Raw genomic sequence first — 25,503 nt, forward strand, 5'->3', positions numbered from 1 at the left:
AGAGTTACAACTTTAGCAGTAGGCCTATAATTTTTTGTGAACTTCATGTATTTTAAGTTGGACAAAGTAATGTGGTTCCTTTTCTGTCTCTTATAAAGTTGCTTAGGCTGCTAAAAAGCCAATGATCACCACCCGTATTACTTGCAATCAAACGTTGAAAAAAATGGAATTTTACACAGCAGATGCAGAAATTAATATTCGTATACACTATATTAGAGAGAGTTACATGATATCGAAACAATCTAAACGTGGAGGGAGAATGGCCAATGGTTAAAGAACGGATATTGCAGAGAAGAGGGATGGCCCCAAAAGAGGAGTAATTAATGTTATCTATTTATTATAGGCGTATTTCGGGGGAAAAATAATCCAGCTTTATCCCGATTGCTGGAGAATTGTCAACCGGTGTAATCATCTTTAGCAACAGTAATCTCATGAATTGCTACGTTACCTAAACATTGAGGATGCTCAGGGGGAGATAATACGCCTTCAGAACAAGTCACGTCTGTTGTCCGGCTTGTTCCAGTCGAATACCCGTAGTCGCATGTGATCCGCAAAGTTTCACCATGGGGCAACGTGTGACCCGATGTAGAATCAGAATTCGGAACTGATTTGAACCAACACTGGGCTGGATACAGAATAATAGACATACCCCAACAATTTCAATCAAATGATCATGTTATAGAAGCACTGCAAAATCTGGAACCCCCTCTACACTACTTTGTTATTTCATACTGCTCATAACTGATAAATAAAGATGAAACTCATTTTTATAATCAAACATTTCACTACATGACATTCCCGACCTTTCGTTTGAGGACGCGCACGCTTATTTACGACGGTAGTTGATTTTGGAAGAGACTTTTTGGGCCCGTCATCATGGTCGTAAAACTCTGTCCTGCAATGCAAATTGTGTGACATGAGATTATTTTTTTCGTTTCGCATCTGCGACGGAAACATTCAATATGCGTTTCGTGTGCAAAATTCTGGTTGCTACTATGGTAACAGCGATATATCCGATTGAGGACGACTTTCCAAAGCCACATTTGACTCCTCCTAGAGCTCGAGAGGCCGCCCGGGGGGCCCACTTCCATTGATTAGTGGATACCAGGAGCGAACACACGTAAAAGGGGACAGAGTGGGCAGGTACGTTACTTATAGGCCTATGTAACGTAATAAGGGTGTCAAAACGATGTTTAAAATGCTGAAAAAAAAGGGATATATATCCAATACTTGTAGGGTTTCACAGCCAAATACTTGTTAAGAGATGCATTTTCATAATCTGGAAAAGAATTGCTTCCCTTGTTTAGGGTCCTTTTCGAAACCTCATGGTCGTGCCTGGTATCCACTCATCAATGGAAGTGGTCCCCCCGGAATTTGAATCTAATCCCCCATTTCTGGGGAAAGTAAAACATAATGCCCATTACATCGTGTGCGAGAGGCATATCGTTTGTGTAGAAGGAGTAAACAAAAGAAACAAAAGAAACAAAAGAAACGAGTTCAAACGTATTGCATATGCTGTGCACATATCAACGCGTGCGAAATTTTCGGCTGGAGAGGTTGATCTGACCCATGAAATCAATTGCCAGTGATCCACCAATAATCCACATTAAATGTAATATCGATTCGATGGACTGTAATGATCTATATCTAAGCCTTCATTCAGTAAGTTTTTCCTCACTCAATATGTACTCAATTTGTTTGAAAAACCAATTTCTTATCCATGTCATAATATATTTTAGGTCCTGCATTTCGAATATCTCCAGCCATCAGTCGTAATATACATGCATGTATGGTGGGTGTCGCGGAAAAGGATTTTGCACACGAAAAGCAGATCTGTAGGGCCTGTAACCCCCCTGTAACACAAAGCTTAGCATTGATTGTAGAGCAGTTTTCTACGTTTGATTCTATTGACTATAATGCACAATCAATCTTAAAAATCAAGTGTATGATTAAGCGTTAACTTTTGTGTTAGGGGACCCTAATATTAGCGTCCGTGAGGATTGCGAAAGGTCCCAAATCTTTCAGGGACGTCGATCCATTTTTCAGATGGGGGGGGGGGGAATCATAAATCAACATTCCAAAGGCACTCTATCACATAAAACAAACTCTCCCCCTCTCTCACTTACACACACACACACCCTCACACACACACACACACACACAGCTGTTGTACATTTATAAATATATAGGGAAAACCAAATCGTTTTCTATTGTACTCAACCATCTTGTTTAATTCATAACCCCCTCTTTTGTTGTTATCTTACTGTTATCATTCTGTTTTGCACCTTTTGTTACCCTTTATTTACTTTGTTGTTATTACAATTTTAAAATCATAATTTTGTATTATACTATAGATTTAAGAACCAAATTTTATTCTGTATTTGGTTAATTTGCCAATGTCTGTGTAACTTTATAGTTTTATTTTCTGTTTGCACCTACTGAGAAAGTGGGGGCAAAACGATTTGCTTGCCCCTCAATATTTATGTTTGCGGGGCAATCCCCCCCCCCCCCGGATCGACGCCTCTGGAATCTGAGTAAAAGAAGGGCGTATACAAATTTATATAAGAGCACATCTAACGCATTCTACATTAAGTATACTAAGCATTATTCCTCAGGCAAGGTATGCGTTGACTATTGGAAATTAACATCAAGATTCACAATATCGTATTGGCGGAATGCACAATAAGAACAAAAACCTAGGAATATCAGCATCTTCAATTAAGGGATTACCAACTATAAATGATTATGCATTTTCATCACTAACCTTTGCAGGTCGGTTCGGAGTCACTCCAAATCCCATCATTACAGGTGATTTTAATCGGACCGACTAAGGTGAAGTTTGCATTGCATTCGTACAGCAGTTGATGACCGTTGGTATATGGTGGACCTTCTCCAAAAACATTCCCGTTATCAATGCTTTCGCTGACCAATGGACAGTTGGCTGTAGAGCATAGGATTGGGAATAATTCATTTCGAGAAATACAAATGAAATTATCTGCTCTCTTTGTCAATGACAAAGCTTTATTGTTTCATTCCGTTACCTGTTTCATTTAATTTGCTATAATAAAATAGGCTGCATTATACACCAAGGGGGCCTTTTAAAAATTCTAGGTTTTTTTTTTTCAAATTTGTAGCTTTGTTTAAGAAAATGAGGACTGGAAACCTAAATTTACCTTCTATGACGTATTTGTCCACATATTGTGTGTACTTTTACGAAGTTGTTTTGTTTATTCCTAAAATTTATTATGTTGATTGTGAAGGTGGAAAATTGACATATCTCAATTTAATCACAGTTGAATACTGAGTAGGGAAGTTAGTCTTAAGTGGCTTGCAACATGAACTCTCGTAATCCCGTCACGGCGCGCTATCACATTTAGAGTACTTTCGTAAAAAACACGTACTCTAATCTACAGAATATAACGTCTACACTTTGTTATTTTGAACGCCAATAAATCACGAAAAGTCGCCGTTCTGCAATGCGTGACATGCGTGACTTCAATGCGTGACTTCAATTTTTACGATTTTTCTGTAATTGCAAGTGCTTGTTAGCAAGATTAACCATGACGTCAGAAGGCAAAATGCACTCGCACACTGATTGCAATTTATGTGTTAAACAGAACATGCAAGTCCGAAAGTGTCATCCTTTCAAAAAAACTTTTTCCTATTCATTTCAATTTCCAAAAGTAATAACCTATGAAGCAGCTTAATCCGTAATCATAACCTGCCATTCGTTTTCGGTAAGTTTTTGCACTTGCATAAAAACGAGAGAAATTCTGGCGGTTCTTAGATTCGATTCACAAAATCACCTCTGCCCGGCGGTCACCCGTATATACCGTGCGAGGGTGTTGGTCTGCTCTCGATGACAATTTACATTTACTTTGTGAACGTAACGTGATAATTCGTATTTGCTTGTAGCAGTTCACCGAATTGTTGGGCCACATAACCCAACTTTTCGTAGAATAGGGGTATGTTTTTTGGAATTTTGTTTACGACGAATGTACCAATAGCGTGATCGCACGCCGTGACGTGATTACGTGAGTTAACGTAACAAGTTGTCCTTAATTTACAAGAGAACAATCACCGTAGCAAAATGTAATTTCTGTTGGATCAAATACCCCATTACGACACGTGATAAGTGAGGGTCCTCCTATAGTAAAATTTTCGTGGCAATCGAAAGTAATCACTTGGCCATCTGTGACGGTGTTGGTATCAGGAACAATGATACCATCCTCAATGTTAGGAGTGATACAACCCGCTGAAAATAAGTAAAAGAACAAACAATATTGATACAGAAAACGTTCATTAGTAGGTGGTAGTCAAATGAAATAACGATAACATTTGTACCAACATTAACAACATTTTTACTGTTTTTTAATCAGGCAAAACTCTGGATAGTTTCAGTTTAGTTTATTTTCATTTCAACTCAAACCAATTTAACAGTAAAAGAAATAATTACAAAGATATAAATGAATATACAAATATATACAGTATGACAATATGACACAGATAAATACATATTTACAAAAGACACTAAACAATATGATGATTATATCAATAATGATATTTACAATGAACTAGATATTCATGATAATAATTACTGTAGAATATTCATGATAAAGCATTTTGCATATAACTTCTTTTATTCATCTTTACTATTTAAATAAATGTTGAGGAAATGGAGGGATCTTATTAAAAGCAGGGCTTGTTGAGTGTGGATTCCTCAATAAACTACCGAGGGAAGATTTGAAAATAACATCTAAAAAAGAAAAGTGAAGGGATCACTGTGGATGATAACGGATTGACCTAGTACTGAATTCAGCATCTGGATATTTGATCCGAGCTTTCGCATCCACAACAATGGAACGTTACGCGTTAGATCTGCGATCCCTGTGCAAAATTTTTGTTGCTACTATGGTAACAGCCATCTCCGATTTGGGGTGATTTTATTTTTTGCATGCGTGGAACTCGTCGTAGAGCTCGACAGCGCCTCTGTTATATGGAAACGATGGTCAGTCGAGTCGCCTGCATTAATAGGTTTTATATTCTTACACTCTGTACAGGAAACCTATGCCCAAAAATGATATTTTTTTTCCATTCAAACAATATGTGACCTACCACCCCCAAACCACCAATAAGTCGCGAGGTAAGGTTCTCTATAATAAATAGCCGAAATAGTAATTTAGTCTCCAAAAACCAACAATAAAAAAAAATTGAATTAAAGAAAAGATACAAGAGTTTCTTGGACACTACTTTTTCGGACTGCTCAGTTTCACTGAGATTAAACAGTACACACATCTCATGCTTGAGTGAGCCCCAAACCATAAACTTTTCTTCCTATTTTTTGAGCAATTGCTGAATTTCCTTTGCTTCAATCAAGTGCTTGTAATGGTTATTGTTGGTCAATTTTAACACATTACATATCCTTTTAAAGCTTAAAAAATAATTTCCATGCTAAAAAAAAAATCTCAATTTTCATTTGGGTCGACTAATTGTTGGTTTGGGGTGGCAGGTCACATATTTCCTCAGAATATAGTTATATAATGGATTCAGGTTTTGAAAATCAATAGAATCTAGTAATCCTCACCAATTCTGTTCAGTTTCCGAACACTGTTCGAATATTTAGAAATCACCCCCCCCCCCCCCAATTTGGGAGGAATTAGAATATAATAACCACATTGCACATGGCTTTTACATGATGTGTGTAGGAGGAGGCAAATGACAAGAGAGAGAACAAATTCAGACGGAATTTAAAGGCATTAGCTAACTTTAATTTGACTTTTAAATAATCTGAGCTGCGAGGTCCCATCTGTCACCTGTGTCTGTGATATGTTAAAAAAATATGCCTAGAAAACTTGCGTCCAAAAATCATAATTTAGTGCTTCCAAAAAGTTAAATATAAGGTGACTGGAAACACAAACTTAATTTTATCCCATGCACGTATGTGTTCTAATATTATCGACGCGATAGGAATTACACAAAATCTGCGATTATAACGTGTCAAAAACTTTTAATTGTTTTTAGATTGTTCTTAGGGTCTGATGTTGCCATCATAAAATGATGAAAAGTGGTCCGTGACTGCCACGTAAAAACCATAATTACATGAAAAGTACTAAATTTTACATCAAGCTAATTAAACATGAATTAACACTATTCTTAAATCTGTCCGTTTTGGGAGCTAAAGGGTATGTGTTGGCAGGAAGTGAATTGCACAGCCGAGCCGCCCTTGGAATGTATGAAGATTGATGAAAAGAAGTATTTTACTTTGGGACAGTGACTTTGTAGGGGTGGGCAACTGCTTTCTCTCATATTGATTTTTTTTTTTGGGGGGGGGGTTGGTCTTAAAGTTTTAAGGTTGAAATAAAAACCTACATATTTCATCCCTTCTTTTTTTATTGCATGGCTACAATGTTAAATTATGTCTTTAAGCTATGAAGATCAACACAAGCGTCACCTTGCCTTAACCATTTCGCAAATTGTGCAAAGTAAGTAATTCGTCTAATGTCAATTGCCATCTCTTTTACTATCACTTGGTCTAGCATCAGTTCGTCCACTCACCATATGGTCTACTTTCATTTAGTCTAATGCCATTCCGTCTATAACCAGTTGGTCCAATAGTCATTTAGTCTGTATACCATTTGGTCGAACTAAAGTGTTAATTGTGCTAAATGAAGGGGGGAAATGGGTATAAGGCCAACTGGTTATTAGACAAAATGGTAATAGACGAACTTGTGATTAGACGAAGTGATGATTGGGCCAAATGGTTATTGGACCAAATGGTAGTTAGTGTTGATGGACGGAATGGCATTAGACTAAATGAAGGTAGTTCATATGGTGAGTGGACGAGTTGGCAATGGAAGGATTGGCAATTTACCCTTTCAAGTACGACTGCTCAACTGAGCAACCCCGTGAGTGAAATTATTTTTCCACACGATTTCTGGACCCCGATATGAATATTCATGACTTGCTTCATCGGAATCAGAGTACGCATGCGCGTGGAATACTAAATGGTGTACTAAATTTCCGGTACCCTTCTACTAGGCCTTAGGCTTAGATCTATATCTAGATCCATTTCATAAATACTTATCGAATTGCCATAAATGACAAGACAAAATGCTATGCAAGGCTGTGGCTAAGCGTAGGCGAGGGCATTAACTTTCTCTCATTAGTTTAACATAAGTAAACGTAAAGTTCGGAATTAAAAATGAATACCAGTTGTGGTAACAAAATAAAAAAGAGTTCGAACAGAATTCAATGAAATTACATGTACCACCAAAGTGTTTGTATGGATAGAAATATTCGCCAAATAGCTCTGAAAGAAAATGCGTGAAAGTGCTGATAAAGGTGATAAGGTGTGCGGGTCTGCTGATAAGGTCTGCAAGCGTAACTTACACGTCAGAATGAGTCATGGCTGCTACCAAGATGGTCGACGTGATGTCGCAGCTAACCCCCAAAACCTGTATAGTGTTATCAAACTATTTCGAACTGGTCTGTTTTTGCCTCCAAACTGACTATTGAAATAGCTAAACAAAATATTCATAACAAATTACATGATCTAATGGCTTTGTAGCTTTTGGAATTCCCAAACTGCATAACTATTGCTTATTTTCGTCCATAATGGTGCAAAACAATGATTTAAACGAGACATAAAAATGTTTACCATATACGTATCCACACAATCAAGTATATTATATTTTCGTTCCTTTCTTCATAATAATGTTACTCTGATGAAATTCGACCATTATAAGCTACAATGTCCCCACCTTGTTTTGTAAATATGCATGCAATGATGTAATGATTATGAGTGTGATATAGTTTTCATCATCATCTATATAATCGATATATAGGCCTAATTATAAGAATTATCTCGTCATCGATAGTCCTTCATGGTGGGGTTTTGCGCTCAGCAGCCCTACCCCCCGGCTCTACCCCTCTGGATCCTGGCGACAGTATTAACTGATGCATGGTATTTATCCATTACGTACCTTATTTGTTAATTCTAGATAAAATAAATAATAAGGAATGATATTTTATTAGAATAAATGGACATTAGACCAAGTGTGAATTAGACCAAATAGAAATTAGACCGAGTGACGATTATCCCAACTGGGCATTAGTCCAATTGGCGATTAGAGCAAGTGTGAATTAGACCATTTGGCTATTAGGCCAAGTGGTCATTAGACCAATTGGATATATGACCAAATGGAAAATTAGACCAAGTGGTAATTACCCGAAGTTGAAATTAGACCAAGTGGTGTTAGACCAACTGGAAATTAGAATTGATGGTTTTAGCCAAACTGCTCATTAGACGAATTGGATATTAGACCAAGTGGGGAATTAGACGAATTGGATATTAGACCAAGTGAGAATTAGACGAATTGGATATTAGCCAAACTGGTTGTAGACGAAATGAGTTTAGACTATGTGAAGTCGGACGAACTTATAAGTAGACCAAGCGGTATTAGACCATCCGATAATTCACCCTAAAATGGACATTAAATTTCAAATTGTTTTGCATTGTTAGGATTTTATACTGAGGTGGTGATGATTATCAGATTAATTTTTTTTTCAAAACCTGAATTCGTTATAAACCTTCATTTGAATGAATGTTTACATAGCAATTAAAAATGCATCTTAATTTCAAAAATATATTATCAAAATATCAAAATGTTTTCGCAAAAAATCTGAAGAATGGGCATAGAGAAAAAATGGGTCTTGTCACTTTTTTTCAGTCATTGCAAAGCAACCTGGAGTTCTTTTAAAGGTTACACACTTACCCTTGAATCAACACACACAATTCCACCCGAATCTTGCATATATTGCAAAAAGTTGTTGTAAATAAAGAATGACGTTCACGACCACAACTTGTTTCAAGCGAACATATTGAATGTATGGAATACGCAATGGCATACCTCTTAAGATTCAACATTGATATATTCACGGTTATATAATATTTTTTTATTTTTTATCCATTTGTAATAAGAAAGGGAACATGAAATTTTCATTTACTGTCAACTAGCACCAATTTTTTTATTCAAATCAAAACTTTCTCCTATTTACCATTGCACGTTGGAGGTGTCGGTGGATTCCACGATCCTCCTAACTCACATACTGCCTCCGATGGCCCAACTAGGGTGTAGTTTTCGTTACAAGAGTAGTAGACCTTGTCGGTATAGTCAAAAATAGGTTTATCTGGATACATGCTCCCATGCTCTGGGATGCCCGTTGTATTGCATTGTGTCACTTGATCTGAAAGAGATACAAGAACAGATGACACAGACTAATAAAATTCCGACTTGAATGAACGGCATTCTAATAAATAATGGCATGACGTTTTCACGACTTTGAGGCCAGACTAGGTTACCACTGGTTCTCGCATCACTTCTTTCCACGTCGTGAAGTATGCTCGCCCGACTTATTGCTGCATAATTCGATCGCCCGCACACTCAGTCAACAACAGACTGTCCTACATTTCCTCTTGGAAACGAGAAAGGTCTGAAATCAGATAAATTCACAGGCACGGAATTCCCAATTTTCAATATATTTGAGGAAGTTCTCCAAATGGATTGAATGCCCTCGAAGTAAAAAAATGTTGTACTTTAACACCGTTTTATTCATGTATAAGCTATCGCGGGTCTTATACCAAAAACTTATATGATTTTCTTTTTCATAAAACAAAATCTTACCCATTCCATAAACACAAGGGAAAATAATGAATACAGAACTGAGCTATTTCAATTTACCTCTTTACGAAATCAGTTGATCATTAAAAATGGTATAAACGTTCGGAAATAAATTAATAACTCGAGTAAAGTTTTATGATTTTCAGGATTCAAGAGAAACCTCAAGAAATCTTTCCTGATGTCATACTTGCCGTAGTTCATTCAATTTTTGAAATATATTTTTACCATATGGATGTATATATTCATATTGATTTTCAGTTTGAATTGTAAACATACATGTACATTTTGTTTACTTATACATATTATATGACGCAGTATGAACATGATGAACCTATGCATTTCATTGTATGTATGATTTTATTATTCCCATCATGATTATGCATGTCTCATGTATCTACGGTCATTCATTATTTTATCTATTTTATGTTGAATTGTTAGCTTCTCGAGGTGCTATCCGTGTTATCACTTTTGTCATGTTTGTACATTCTCTATTGTAGCATCAAAAAATAAATAAATGATTTGAATTGAATAGTGCATGTGCGTTTCATGATATATGGGAAAGCCGCTCAATTATGACGTCACGAAAGTCAGCCACGACAATGAATAGGGGTAAACTTTAGACATCCCAAGGTAATACCCTGCTTGGTTGATGCAGCGAAAAGCTGTATTACTTTAACAGAAACAAAAACAAATTAAAATAGAACTGGAATCGTATCAGAACGATGTGCATGCATTGTGATTTAATAAAGGGCAAGAAACTGACAGGAGATACATAAATAAATGTATATAGATGAGTTACATTTTCAAAATATTAGAGGGCGCCATTTCTTAAAGTAATGGTCACTGATGCGTAAAATGCTGTTGGATTATGTTAAATGATACATTTGGCAAACCCTGAAAATATGAAACCAAAATACCAAAAAACAAGGAAGTTATGGCTATTTTACTATTTTCCGATTTTGCAATAGAGGGCGCTTTTTCTAAAGGTAATGGTCACTGATGCGTACAAAAACATTTGGCATTTGAGGGATGATACCATAAGCAAACCCTGAAAATGTGACACCAAGATGAATGAAAACAAGGAAGTCCTGGCCATTTTACTATTTTCCGACTTTGCATAGAGGGCGCTATTTCTAAAGGTAATCGTTACTGATGCGTAAAAAACATTTGGCATATGAGGAATGATACCATTAGCAAACCCTGAAATTTTGAGACCAAAATTAATGAAAACAAGAAAGTTATGGCCATTTCACTATTTTCCAACTTTGCAATAGAGGGCGCTTTTTCTAAAGGCAATGGTCACTGATGCGAAAATATAATTCGATTATGAGTGAAAACAAGGAAATTATGTCCATTTTACTATTTCCAACGTTGTTATAGAGGGCGCTATTTCTCAAGATAATGGTTACTGATGCGTAAAAAACTAACTAGCATGTATAATATAATGCAATAAACAATTTATGTAAATATGAGATCGAAATGAATAAACACAAGAAAGTTAGGGCCATTTTACGATTTTCTGACTTTACATTTCAATAAATATCTAGTTTTAGAAGAAAGACAATTTCGGATTTAAATTTAGGGCATGAAGGGTGACGGAGCAACTCTTTGCCTATCTATAACAATTTGTTAGAAGTCTGTAGCATCCGGGATAACGGAGATATGAAATAATAAAGAATGGTATGCAAATGGACTTGAAATGGACAAAATGGCATCTGCACGGTCATGCATGAGTGATTATAGAAAATGAAATAGGAGGTGCACAACAATCATGGGTCATGGACAAAATGTGTTCCAAATTTGGGAGAACCATGTGTTAAACGAATGGGATTTTGTGGAAAAAGAAGCAGACAGAAAAGACGACGGAATAGGAATACAGAAGAACAACAAGGCATTGTCGCCATTGATAGCGTCAATGCAATAAAAAATATATATAATTCTTTAATGGATTTCTTCAAACCTTCGCAAATATTGTTCTGCTTTTATTGAAACCAATTTATTGTCAAGGAGAACCTCTAAAGCATACCTTCACAAGTTGATCCAAAACTATACAGCCAAGCCCCTGAAACACACACATTCTCTGGTGGCCCAATAAGACCTCCAGAACACACGATATCCACAAGTTCCCCATTTAGGTAGCATTCCTTTACTGGATCATATGTGGTTTGGCCGTCACCTCCGATGGCAGGTAAAGTTTCGTAGCTGCACTCTGTAACGAAATGGACAAAACATAATGGTCAAACATTGTCATGTGTGCGCGCGCAGGGGGGTTATAGGAGATAAGTTAATTCCTTTTCTAAAGATTGAGGAAAAATGATGAAAAGTGGTCCATGACTGCCACATAATAAACCATAATCAAGTAATGTGAAAGTAGTAACTAGATGGAATGGGCAGTCAGACTACACCAAATATAGGCAGGGGCCGAAGCAACTTGTTCCTGTGACTGAAACAGAGTTTTCCCTTCACAGCTAGGGATGTCATCCCCAAAGAGAGCCTGGTCAGCTAGGAACCGAGCTAGACAAGCTGTTGTTAACCTTTAGTTCTAACCTCCTCTCTTTGAAGAAATCGTAATTTGGGTATTAAAAATGATGCCGCAGATGTCTCCCAGTGACGATGAGCGAAAGCATTATATTACTGAATCGGTGTATGTTGTAACATAAATATGAAAGGCAATACTTGAAAATTAATGTAGTCATCCCTTTTGCGGCTCTTGCAAGAAGCTATACTGGGATGATGAATAAAACGAGCCACTGGAAGGAATGCCAGAAGTGCCATGAAGATAGACAAAGCGTTTGTATATACACTAAAACATGCTATGCAGAGTGCCAGAAGAAATTGATCTCTTTACTTTAAATTATTTGGGATCCAACTGAAGGAGAGCAGCCTTCTTGAAACTGGACATTCCTTTGGTGTTCACAGCTTAGCTGGGTAGGTTGTTCCAGTTCCTTATTGTTCTTGGATAGAAGGAGAACTTGAAGTGATCGATTTGTAGCTTTAAGTGTAATGTACTTCAAGTTGCGATCATGTCTTGTAAAACAAATGTTGCTGGGGTGACGAAAGGTGGATGAGTTTTGAAGACATGCTGGCAGTGGATTTTGTAAAAGAGGGAACATTGGGCAAGTATTCTACCGAGTGAAGAGTCTAGTGGTTAAGGCACCGGTGTTCATAGCTGGGGCCCGGGTTCGATTTCCGGCAGAGACATTTTTTCGGCATCGCCAATTTTTCCAAAGGACATATAGCTCTGGGGAACCTTGATTTAAGCTACGCCTACTATTGTTCTCTTCATTTATTTATTTCACAATATCCATAGAGGGATCGGTCAATACGCAATCATGTGACAAAGTATCATTTCAATAGAAAAACACATCGCTCAAAATAGCTCCGTATATTTTTCGATATAGTTTCATGATGAGAACTGCGCACGCTCATACTCGATATGTTCTCTCAACGTTGAACTGCGCATAGTCCCTGATTTGATCGGATCCAGTACCGTATCGTTATCCGCGCTAAGAAATTTAAAAAAAAGACAAGCTCTCCCTCAAATTTCCTACCGATAATCTGAAAAGTTAGTGTGGAATTGGGTCTACATTATCATGCTCTAAATATAATTCCGTACGGCCATTCATGAAGGATTCATAATTGTGACTTATACCAAAGGGGTTAGTCGAGATCCGAAACTATAGAGTAAAGTTAGCCTTCACGTTTACAATTTACATCTAGAGTAAAACTACAGTGGCCTGCTCAGGGCAGCGGACCTCTCATTAACCATGGAGCTATATAGCTCTATGCATTAACTGTGTCAGGTACAGGCTCCGCGCAGCCTCCCCGGGAACTGGTTAGCAGGAACTCAACAGGTCTAACGTTAGGACTAGGTCCGGCAACGTTATAATTGCTCGAGATTGGTTACACATCAGCAATGACTAGGTGAACAAGTTAAAGAGGGATATAAAACAAATATATCAGGCGTTTCCTGCGAATGCATAGTGGGATTATCAATCCTCGGTTGGTCTGGCAATATAACTTTTTTTTTTCCTCTGGGAAAGTATAAATTGCCAGACCAACCTCTGATAAATAACTCCCACTAAGCGTTATATATATATATATATATATATATATATAAAACTATTGTAATTACGAGAAAAAAAAGAATAACACTTACCATTGGGGCTACATTGTGAGGCAAATGCTGCAGAGATAAAAAAAAAAATTAAATTATTTATGTATACAATCAGTTAATATTCATGCTTGGAAATTTTTATAATCGCCTTTGAAAACTAACTATTATTCGTCACATGCGGGACCTGTTGGAGAGAAGGCTGATTAAACGATACTCTCTATATTTTACGAAACTTAATTTTCATCTAATCAAAAGCGACCGTTCCAGCGTTTATAACGTAGGCCTGACTTTTCTTCCAACAAGCGCCTGGATTTACTAGCTTATCACAGTCTTATAAAGCGTGTGTTTTGTTGAGAAACTAATAGGCCTTCGTTCTGCAGTATAGCTGCCACCGTAAAACTAACTTGGGACATAATAATCTTGCAACGTACTAGCTTGCGATAAGCTAGTTTGCAAAAAATATTTAAATTTTAGATATTTAGATAATTTTAGATACAAAATTAGCTTACATCAAGCTCACAAAAAGGTTTAACCTGTGTTATAGCTCGTGTATTAGCTTGCATGAGAACAAGCTACTTTCTGCATGTAGGGCTAGATAGTGAAACGCTCGTTATAGATTTTTTTAACATAGTTACAAGCTAATTTGAGCGAGCGAGGGTGTATTTCCACATTCCAATAACAAAAGTATATACAAGTGTAATACATTTTTTTCTCCCAGCATAACATAACAATAAGCAAATGACATCATAAATAACATACGCATACATACATTCTAACACTCTAATTGAAATATATTTACACATGATAAATTTATTTTTTTAATTATTAAAACAAACAGCAGAAAAAATATATAAATACATATATCGAAATAATAAATTTTGAAATGTGAGAGACCTCCATTTAAGCTTAGAGCTTAAAATTGATAAAGGCCTCGAAAGGAAAAGGGAAGGAAAGCCAGACAAACAGTGAAATAAATCAGAGACACAAACGAAATATGAAATATGTATAGAAAAATAACATTCATGAACTCACTGTCATGAAGAAATATCTTCTTCGACATTATTTAGAGACCAGGGCCCGTATTCCATAAACGAGATAAGCATGCTTAAGTCAAACATCTAAGCATTTTGTCTTAGTTTTCTGTCTAAGACAAAATTCTTAGCCAAAACGCGTATTCCATAAAGAATTGGCTAAGAATTTTGTCTAAGAATTTGGCTAAGAATTTTTGCGCGACTAAGACAGATTTAGGATGAATGGCTAAGTAACTTTTCTTAAATATGCAGAGTCTGTATTTCATAAATTCTACATGGCTAAGAATTTTGCCCTAACTTTTAGACAGTGGTGAGTTGTCTTAATTGCTTTAAGACAACGTTTAAATCCAACAAATCATGGCCAATTTTTTTTTAGAATTCATACCTATATTGCATTTCGAGCTACTTCCTCAGTTTTTAACCAATTTTCATGAAATTTGGAACACACATTGGTCTTAAGGTAAGGAGGTGTAAGAATTTTTTTTTTGCTTTTTCAGAAATTGTGTTGCCATGGTAACAGTATATTATGGCCAAAATTTAAAATTTAAATTACTTCATCGGTTTTCTACCAATTCTCATGAAAGTTGGCTCACACATTGGATTTGAGGAAAAGATGTGCAAGACACAATTTTGCATGTGTCGGAAATTGTGTTGCCATGGTAACAGTATATTATGGCAAAAATTATGTATAAATCTTGCTATTCCAACTACTAGCTTCCTCAGTTTTTAACCAATTCTCCTGAAATGTGGCACAAACATTAGTCTTGATGTGAAGATGTGCAAAACATATTTTATGCCTATATACAAAAATTGCGTTGCCATGGTAACAACATATTAAATAACGAAAATTAGGTGAAAAATTTGTGGTTTTAACAAGTTTACAATATTTCAACCACTTCTCATGATGTTTGCCACAGACATAAGTCTTGAGGTAAAGATGTGCAAGACACATTTTCGCATGTGTCGGAAATTGTGTTGCCAAGGTAACGGTATATTAGGGCAAAAATTATGTAAAAATCTTGCAGAATTTCCAACGACTTCTTCAGTTTTTAATCAATTCTCATGAAATGTGGCACAAACGTTAGTCTTGATGTAAAGATGTGCAAAGTATATTTTATGCCTTTATAAAAAATTGCGTTGCCATGGCAACAAATAAAATAACAAAAACTAGATGAAAATCTTGTAATTTGAATTACTTTATCAGTTTTCAACTGGTCAATTCTCCTAAAATGTTGGCGCACACAATAGTCTTGAGTTGAAGATGTCTAAGATATACTTTTGCCTGTATCAGAATTCGTGTTGCTATATGGTAACAACATATTATATAAAGAAATTAGGTGAAAATCTTGTGGTTTGAATCCGTTTATTAGTTTTACCAATTCTTATACAAGTTGGCTAACACATTGATTTTGAGGTGTAGATCTGCAAGACATATATTTGAAAATTTGTTGCCATGGTAACAGCATATCAGATCAATAAATGTGTAAACAGCATGATGTGTATTGAACTACTTCTTCATTTTATGACATTGGCCTATATGTCCATGAAATGTAGGTTTTGAGCTAAAATAATCTGCAAGACACATTTTCTCATTCATCAAAATATGTGTTTGTATGATAACTACATGTATACGCCAAAAAAGATTAAGACAATGGTCAATGCTAACTTTTGTTTGGCTACATAGAGAACTACATGTAGCTGAGGGCTTAGTTCTAGTTTTTTTTTTTTTTTTTTTTTTTTGGGGGGGGGGGGGCTAGACCTCAAGATTTCGAACTACAGCCCCTAGTTTAGATCTAAGCCTAGATCAAGATTCTTTAGTCCTAGAAATAACCCAATGCTAGATCCCTAGCCTACTTCCTTTCTCAGGCCTAACGTTAGATGAGAAGAACTAGACTAGATCTAGCCTACATTTACTATTTTTAGATCTAGAATCTACATTGAGATAGAGTCTACAAGTCTCTAGATCTACACCTATTACTATGACCCTATGTACACCTAGATTGGTATAGTTCTAGATCTAGATAGGGTCTAACTTTTAGTCTAAGTGAGTAAGTCATTTAGTCTAGATCTAGGCCTAGGTTAGAGATTTCTAGATCAAACAGTAGACTAGATCAGCCAGTCCTAACGTTAGGGCTACCGGATAGGCTAGAAATAAAATCTAGAATGAATAGAAGAAAGCACAGGCTAGGCCGCCTAGGCCCTAGATCTAAATTCTTATATAAATCTAGGCCCTAGTCTAGACTGAGCTGTTGCCAGTGTTGGTCTAGGTTTAGGCCTGTTTTCTAGTCCTGGAAACCTAGATCTAAACAAGTCCTCAAAATGTATAAAATAAAAACTCCAAACAAACAGATGGACCTAAAGCAGGAGTAGATCTAGATAGATGTCTAGACTACTACTAGGACTAGATCTAACTTTAGGCATAGTTGGCAAGCAATGCATAGTGATATATCTAGCACTGTTGACAGGAATAACCGTCGTTTCTGGGGATTTATTTAAAAGTTTCTGACATTTACTGTCATATCACATTGGTGAGTCTAGGCCAACGTAACGTTAGACTGTTTAGTGTCGTACTCGTAATACTAAAATAGCGGAACAACCAAAATACAGTCGGAGACTGAAGCTTTTGGTCTAGGCCTAAGTCAGATCTATATTTCTACATTTCTAGACCTACATGTAAATCTAGATAGATCTATCCCTGTCTTAAGGCTAAGCCAGGCTAAGTCCTGCATGTTCTAGGCCTAGACCAATACTAATATAGGTCTATCGTTAGATCTAGGCCTAGTATGTAGCTTCAGTCTCAGTTGCTCCACTACGGCACTAGACTAACAAAGTTACGTTTTGCTTCAGCCTTCAGGAAAGTAAAAAGTAAAAACAATGTTCAATTCTCCTCCAAACAGACGGATATTAGTTGTAGATCTTGGGCCTAGGCTAGATCTAGGCCTAATGTTAGACCCAAGACTTGTCTCAAATGTTACAAATGTTTTCCCTTAGACCCTAGGTCTACTTCAACTGAAGTAGAATAAAGATGTCGAGAGGAATCTACCCTATCCCATTTAGATTTTGACAAACAATACATGAAAAGTAATGAATGGGACTGATACATAAAAAACTGTGCAAGTCACTCGGTTTGGGATTGAAATGTTTTGGTAATTAACAAAATATAGAATAATCTGAATAAAGAATTCTTACCATATATGGGTGATGAATGCTCTTCTTTTACTACAATAGTTGTAATTAGTTTCAATAAAATCAAACTTGTTAAGAAAAAACAACTTCAATGACATTTTTGCTATTTTGTTGCAGTCACCCCTGCAGCAGTTTAGAAGGTCATAGAATTTGACTTTGAGACTTTGGCTTAGCCATATCGTCTGACTTGAGACAAATGTCTTAAAGTTTATAGAATATCGTTAGGGAAGATTTCTTAGACAAGCAAAATGCTAAGACAAATTGCTAAGACTTAAGCAAAAAGCTTATCTCGTTTATGGAATACGGGCCCAGGTGTTCATGCTTTGAATGTCAAGAGACATTTAATTTTTTTGATGTAAAAAAAAAATCCCCAAAGTCGCATCTCAAGTAAGGCATGACTGTAATGAATATGATAAATTATGTCCATGACATCATACTGTAATCCAATGTAAGTTGCATTAAACCGTATATATATATATATATATATATATATATATATTGGCATATTAGATTTAATTCTCGTTGGTATTAATATTCTAAGGTATTGATGTAATTATTATATGTATTTTATGATATATTGTACTGCAGTTCTTCTAGATTTTGGTTTAACTCCCGTCTGGGAAGCATTTCATGAACCTTTGTTAACCGAAACTTTATAAGATTTGATATTCGTTGGTTTTGATTGGCGTAGAGGCACAATCGATCCACCATTATTATAGTAACTGTCGGATAAATCAGACAAGCCCTTTCATGAAACACTCATCAGGATTCATTCATTTTGGAGCTATTATTGGGTAGTTATTGTGGTCATTCTATGAAAGCCAGTGGCTTACAGATGGAGGAGGGCTTGAGGGCGCTTTCCCTACCCCCCCCCTCCAAAAAACACGACTATGCCAAAAGGAGAACACCACAGAAAAGGAAAGAGAGAAAGTTGAAGTATGATATTATTTTCTCAATATTAAGTCAGAATCTATCACAAATTGGAAATCTGTAATGAAAATGTTGAAATCTTTGCTTGCTCGCTTTGCTTTCTCAAAACTTTTTAAATAAATTTGCCCGATGCGTCATATCTAGCACCCTCACAATGTAAGGGTCATTACGCTACTGATGAAAGCAGTTTATAATAATAATAATAATAATAATAATAATGGTATTTTATTCAAAGACTGTTCGCAAGCAAGAGCTGAATTGTACAGAACTTTTACATAAAAACACAACATAAAACATAACAGTATCAAAATAGAATTATAAAAATATACAAAGCATGAAAAAATGAACTATCATTAATACTTTGGGGGTTAATATGAATCAACAGAATATTTTCAAATATAAGCAATTGCAGAGGTTTCAAAATGTGCTTAAGATATAGTACATGTATACGAGAAAGCGGATTGGAAGGATTTATGATGTAGGTGAATTGGATTGGATAAATTTGACTTGAGGATATCGAGATTTTGAATTAGTGACGTATTTAGAGTATAAGGAGAAATGGAAGTGGGTAACAAGGGGTAAATAATTAGAATAAAAATTTATATACAGAGGCCCGTATTCTGATAGCAGGTTTAATTTAACCCTAGTCTAAAGTTAACCCTGGTTTAACTAAACCTCCTCTAAACCTCACCTCTGGTCTAAGTGTAGTTTAATTATTTTGGTATTCTGATAGCCAGGTTTAACTAAACCTGGGTTAAACCCAGGTTTAAAATTCTTTTGGGAAATAATAACCCTCTTTTAACCAACACTAGCACTTTTTTGGTAAATTACTGCTGCAGGGATGACTGCAACAAAGTTGAAAAAATGTCACTAAAGTTGTTTTTTCTTAAAAATTTGGATTTTTATGGAAACTAATTACAACTATTGTAGTGAAAGAAAAGCATCCATCATCCATATATGGTAAGAAATTTCCATTCACTTTATCTTAATTTTTTTTAATTACTAAAACATTTCAACCCCAAACCGAGTGATATGCACAGTTTTGTGTGTATCAGTCCCATTTATTGCTTTTCATGTTTTTCAAAATCTAAATTGACTAGATTCCCCTCACCCACTCTAGACTAGAGTCTAGACTCTAGTCCTAGATCTAAAACAATAAGTTAAATGGTCGACATCTTTATTCTAACTTTAAGTAAGGGAATTGTTTTTGTAACTTTTGAGAGTAGTCTTGGGTCTAACATTAGGCCTATAGTTAGATCTAGCCTAGGTCAATTGTTTGGAGGAGAATTGAACATTGTTTTGACTTTTTTACTTTCCTGAAGCAAAACGTACCGTAGTTTATTTTATTTAGTGGAGCAACCAAGACTGAAGCTACATATTGGTCTAGGCTAAGAACAACATTCAGGACTTCGGCTGGCTTAGCCTTGGGACAGGGATAGATATAGATTGCTTTTCTAACCTTAGATCTAGTGGAATAGATCTGATTTGTCTTACATAGACAAAAAGCTTTGAACAGTCTCTGCATTGGTTGTTCCGCTGAACTATGACAGTCTACGTTGGCCTCTCTCACCAAGGCAATGTGATGTGACAGTAAAATGTCAGAATTTTTAAAATAAATCCCGTTAGATCTGACTATCGCTGCATTGCTTGCCAAGTAACTAGGCCTGGCAAAATTTAGAATTAGTCCTAGACATCTCTCTACTCCTGTTTTAGGTCCATATCTGTTTCTTTGAAGTTTTTTTTATTTAAACATTTTTGGGGACTCGATTATTTAGGTTTCCAGGTCCAGGACTAGAAAACAGGCCTCAACCTAGACCAACGGCTCAGTCTTGACTAGACTAGGCCTGACCTAGATTTATGTAAGAATTTAGATCTAGGCCTAACGTTAGTCTGTGATATCTATTCATTCTAGATTCTATTTCTAGCCTAGCCGGTAGCCCTAACGTTAGGACTGGCTGATCTAGTCTAGCCTACTGTATGATCTAGAATCTCTAACGCTGGCCTAGGCTAGATCTAGACTAAATAACTTAGACTAAAAGTTAGACCCTATCTAGACCTAGAACTAGATCTATATCAATCTAGGTCTACATGTAATAGGTCTAGATCTAGAGATTTGTAGACTCTCAACATGCTCAATGTAGATTCCTAAATCAAAAAAATAGTAAATGTAGGCTAGTCTACAGTAGATCTTAACGTTACTCATCTAACGTTAGGCTTTTAAAGGAAGTAACGTTAGGCTAGAGATCTAACGTTGGATTATTTATATTGCTAGATCTAAAGGATCTAGATCTACATGTAGGCCTAGATCTAAAGCTAGGGACTGTAGTTCGAGATCTAGAGGTCTAGCACCCCCACCCCCTTAAAACTAGAACTAAGCCTACAGCTACATGTAGTTCTCTGTGTAGCCAAACAAAAGTTAGCATTGACCATTGTCTTAATCTTATTTTGGTGTGTGTAGTTACCATACAAACACATATTGTGATGAATGAGAAAATGTGTCTTGCAGATTAGTTTACCTCAGTCAAAACCTACATGTATGTGTTCTAAATTTCGTGAGCATAGGCCTATGTCATAAAATGAAGTAGTTCAATCCATTAGATGTATTTACACATAATATGCTGTCACCATGGCAACACAGTTTCCAACACACACAAATATATGTCTTGCAGATCTATACCTCAAAACCAATGTGTGAGACAACTTTTATAAGAATTGGTTGAAAACTAATGGCGGAGTTCAGATTTTCACCTAATTTCTTTATGTAATATGTTGTTACCATGGCACATCTTCAACTCAAGACTAATGTGTGGGCCAATTTTTATGAGCATTGGTTGAAAAAAGATGAAGGAGTTCGAACTACAAAATTTTCACCTTATTTTCGTTATTTAATATGTTGTTGCCATGGCAACATAATTTCTGATACAGGCAAAAATATGTCTTAGACATCTTCACCTCAACATTAATGTATGTGCCAATTTTTAAAGAGAATCGACCAGTTGGAAATTGATAAAGTAGTTCAAATCACTAGATTTTCATCTAACTTTGATATTTGATTTGTTACCATGGCAACTTGATTTTTTTATTAAGTCATAAAATATATTTTGCACATCTTCACATCAAGACTAATGTTTGTGCCACATTTCATGATTATTGGTTAAAACTGAGAAAATAGTTGGAATTGCAAGATTTTAAATAGTTTTTGCCATAATATACCGTTACCATGGCAACACAATTTCCGACACATGCAAAAATGCGTCTTGCAAATCTTCACCTCAAGACTTATGTATGTGCCAAATATCATGAGAAATGGTTTAAAAATTATAAAGTAATTAATACCACAATTTTTTCACCTAATTTTCGATATTTAATATGTTGTTATCATGGCAACGCAATTATATACTTTAGGCATAGAATATGTTTTGCACATCTTCACAATAAGACTAATGTATGTGCCAAATTTCATGAGAATTCGTTAAAAACTGAGGAAGTAGTTGGAACAGCAAGATTTATACATAGTTTTTGCCATAATATACCGTTACCATGGCAACACAATTTCCGACACATGAAAAAATGTGTCTTGCACATCTTTACCTCAAAACCAATGTGTGAGCCAACTTTCTTGAGAATTGGTAGAAAAGTGATGAAAGTAATTAAAACGGCAAAATTTTGGCCATAATATACTGTTACCATGGCAACACAATTTCCAAAAAAGGGGGAAAAAATTCTTACACCTCCTTACCTTGAGACCAATGTGTGTTCCAAATATCATGAAAATCGGTTACAAACTGAGGAAGTAGCTTGTAATGCAATATAGGCATAAATTCTAAAAAATTGTTGGCCATGATTTGTTGGATTTAAACCAGGCTCAAACTACCCCCTGCGCGAGTTTAACTTTTTGAGGATTTATTACCACACTTAGACCAGGGTTAACTTAAACCTTGCTATCGGAATACGAAACTTAAACCTAGGTTTAAATATGGCAGTTTATTACCACACTTAGACTAGGGTTAAGTTAAACCACGCTATCAGAATACGGGCCAGAGAGTTTTGTATACTTATTTCGTTCTACTGAAACATTACAGATAGTCGCTGATTATTCTAATTCTATAATAATAATAAAAAGTCACATTGCATGGTGAGATAGAGAAATAATTGGAAAGAATGATGGACGAGGGAAAGAGAGAGAGAGAGATAAAGAAATGGAGGGTGAGATAGAAAAGGAAGAAAGAGAGAGAGAGAGAGAGAGAGAGAGGAGATATGAAAAAAAAAGATTGAGGAAGAGGTCATAATACAGATCATAACAAACAGATTGTCTTTTTATCTAGCATTCATGGATTCTCTCACACAACCTCTAAGTCTTCTGGGACGGGTATGGAAACAGTTCTCGGCTGCATGCCGTCACTAATGTACTGAGAGACACCCCCTCCTTTGCGATTAGTACGGCATTTTGAGAAATGTAAGAATCCATCCACATTGAAAGAGTTTGCTGTATACGCTGTGAACCATGTCTCGGTAATGGCGCACACTTCCAGTTTGTTTATTTGGATAAAAGTTTCAAATTCGTCAAACTTGTTCGATAGAGACCTGATATTAGACATGAAAATACGGGGGAAATCTTATTTTTCATGTTTCACCTCTTTCTCATTTGTCACATGTAAGGGTGAGATGGATATAGTGTAAGGGGGTTATAGTTAAGCAGACGACATCATGCACCCAAGTGACACAAGTCACATGACACATCGGCGGGAGGAACCACAACACAATACAGTACACACGCCACTAAAACACTCCACTCCATACTCAACCCCCGAGAGGTACAGACGTCCTGAGAGCTGTGCATAACAAGAATAAGGTAAGGCTTTCTCCCGGTGTATATTGTGTGTAAGTTATAGTGAGTGTATGATTATTTATGTTATCGGCCCCCCTCTTTACTGGCGACGAGGATTAAAGCGATTTTTATTTTATTTTCGGCAAAACATTTTCTTTACTTCGCCACAGCCAACGCCGTTGCAGAATCTGCGTTGGCCGTGGCCGAATATAAAAAAGCCGCCGCCATCTTGAAAATTTTAGGCTTTTTATTAATTTGAGCTGTTTGACTCTGTTTCGTCCATAATATTAAATAAAACAAAAAGTAACATATTATTTTAGTTTGAGATTTCATTTTTTGGTGGGAAAAGTTTGATTTTTAGTTCCGTAAATATACTCTATTTTTTTACCGATCGGCACTGCCGTGCTGGCCTTGAAGGAATTCAGTGGCTAGCTCGACAGGAGCTAATCGGATTTTTTTGGACAAAACATTATACGTTGTACTATTTAGGGTAAATATCCACTCATTTTGTTGACCATATATTTAAATCTTCCCTCGTTAGGATATATTTTTGTGGCCACGGAGTGTGATTGACTTTGATGAAATTTTGATTGCGTTTGACTGTGTTTACTGATGTGGTGTGAATGGATTGCTGAATATTATTGATGTTGTGAGTTGATTATTTTATTACAAGCCTGAATTTGCTTTTCTCCTTTGACCGCCGCGCTGCTGCTGCTGCTGCTGTTGTTAGTATTTTTTTTGTAATTATATTTCTGGGTGTTTTTTGGAGAAAACACCAGACATTTGCTGCTGCTGCTGCTGCTGCTGTTAATTGTTAGGAATTTATTATTTTTGGTCACGCGTCTCAGGAGATAATGAAATTCAGTCTTGTATTAATTATTGTGTTGTTGCTGCTGCTGCTGTATTGAATATTTTGCTGCTGTTGCTCTGCTGTTGTATTGTTGCTGCTGCTGCTGTATTGAATATTTTGTTGTTTATTGCTGCTGCCGTTGTGTAATTGAATTGTTGCTGCTGCTGTTGTATAATATATTTTGTTGCTGGTGCTGCCGTTGATGTGAGCTGTGCTGCTGACATTTGTATTAAATTCATATTCAATCAATTAATTATAAATTGTATAATTAAATAAATTTTGTATATATTTAGATAAATTGTACTTGTAAATATTAACTTTTGTTCAAAAAACAGAAAAAAAATAAATAAATAATAATAATTTATTTATTTGAAATTATTTCTATATATTTTTCATATCTTTCTTTGAACAAGTGAGCGTTCGATTGTTTGCATTTTTTCTTTTCTTTCCTAAGAATTAAATCATACAGGAATTTTATTTTTTAGGAAAGTAGCCTCTGGATTTTAATTTGATTACATTCTCAGGATATTGTGAGGTTAGTTCTGTTAATTCTCTTTCATTTTTTTTTCAAAAAGTTAATTTTGTCCCAGATTTATTTTGATTTTATCCGCAAGACAAAGTAGTCTGCAGGATAATTTTTGGCTAATTACAGTTCAATTTTGGAATTTAATTTTTGTTACTGATTAATTTCTACATCAAGATGGCGAGCAACATACCAAGAATCAAAATCAACTTGTGTTCGTCTGAGGAATTGATGAGTCTGCCCGGAGTGGGTATGGCCACCGCCAACCGCATTCTACATGCGAGGGAGGCGGCCGACCTTACTCCGGATACATTCTTGTCGATACCTCATATACCGAAGGCGGAACTGTTAGTTTACG

The 25,503-nt window shown here is 36.0% G+C and overlaps 1 protein-coding gene across 1 annotated transcript in view; it reads right to left on the reverse strand.

The window, feature by feature from the left end:
• LOC135154478 (C4b-binding protein alpha chain-like) overlaps positions 1-14,857 on the reverse strand; it is a 39,410-nt gene extending 24,553 nt beyond the window's left edge. Inside the window, exons 1-7 of the mRNA XM_064100658.1 lie at positions 14,830-14,857; positions 13,840-13,866; positions 11,707-11,889; positions 9,058-9,246; positions 4,082-4,255; positions 2,765-2,941; positions 449-625 (exon numbers count right to left, since the gene is read on the reverse strand). Coding sequence (XP_063956728.1) covers positions 449-625; positions 2,765-2,941; positions 4,082-4,255; positions 9,058-9,246; positions 11,707-11,889; positions 13,840-13,866; positions 14,830-14,857 — 955 coding nt within the window. The remainder of the gene's footprint in view (positions 1-448; positions 626-2,764; positions 2,942-4,081; positions 4,256-9,057; positions 9,247-11,706; positions 11,890-13,839; positions 13,867-14,829) is intronic.
• Between the last annotated feature and the right edge of the window lie 10,646 nt (positions 14,858-25,503).

Source organism: Lytechinus pictus, chromosome 6, assembly GCF_037042905.1.
Source record: "Lytechinus pictus isolate F3 Inbred chromosome 6, Lp3.0, whole genome shotgun sequence".
In the NCBI taxonomy this organism is placed as follows: Eukaryota; Metazoa; Echinodermata; class Echinoidea; order Temnopleuroida; family Toxopneustidae; genus Lytechinus; species Lytechinus pictus.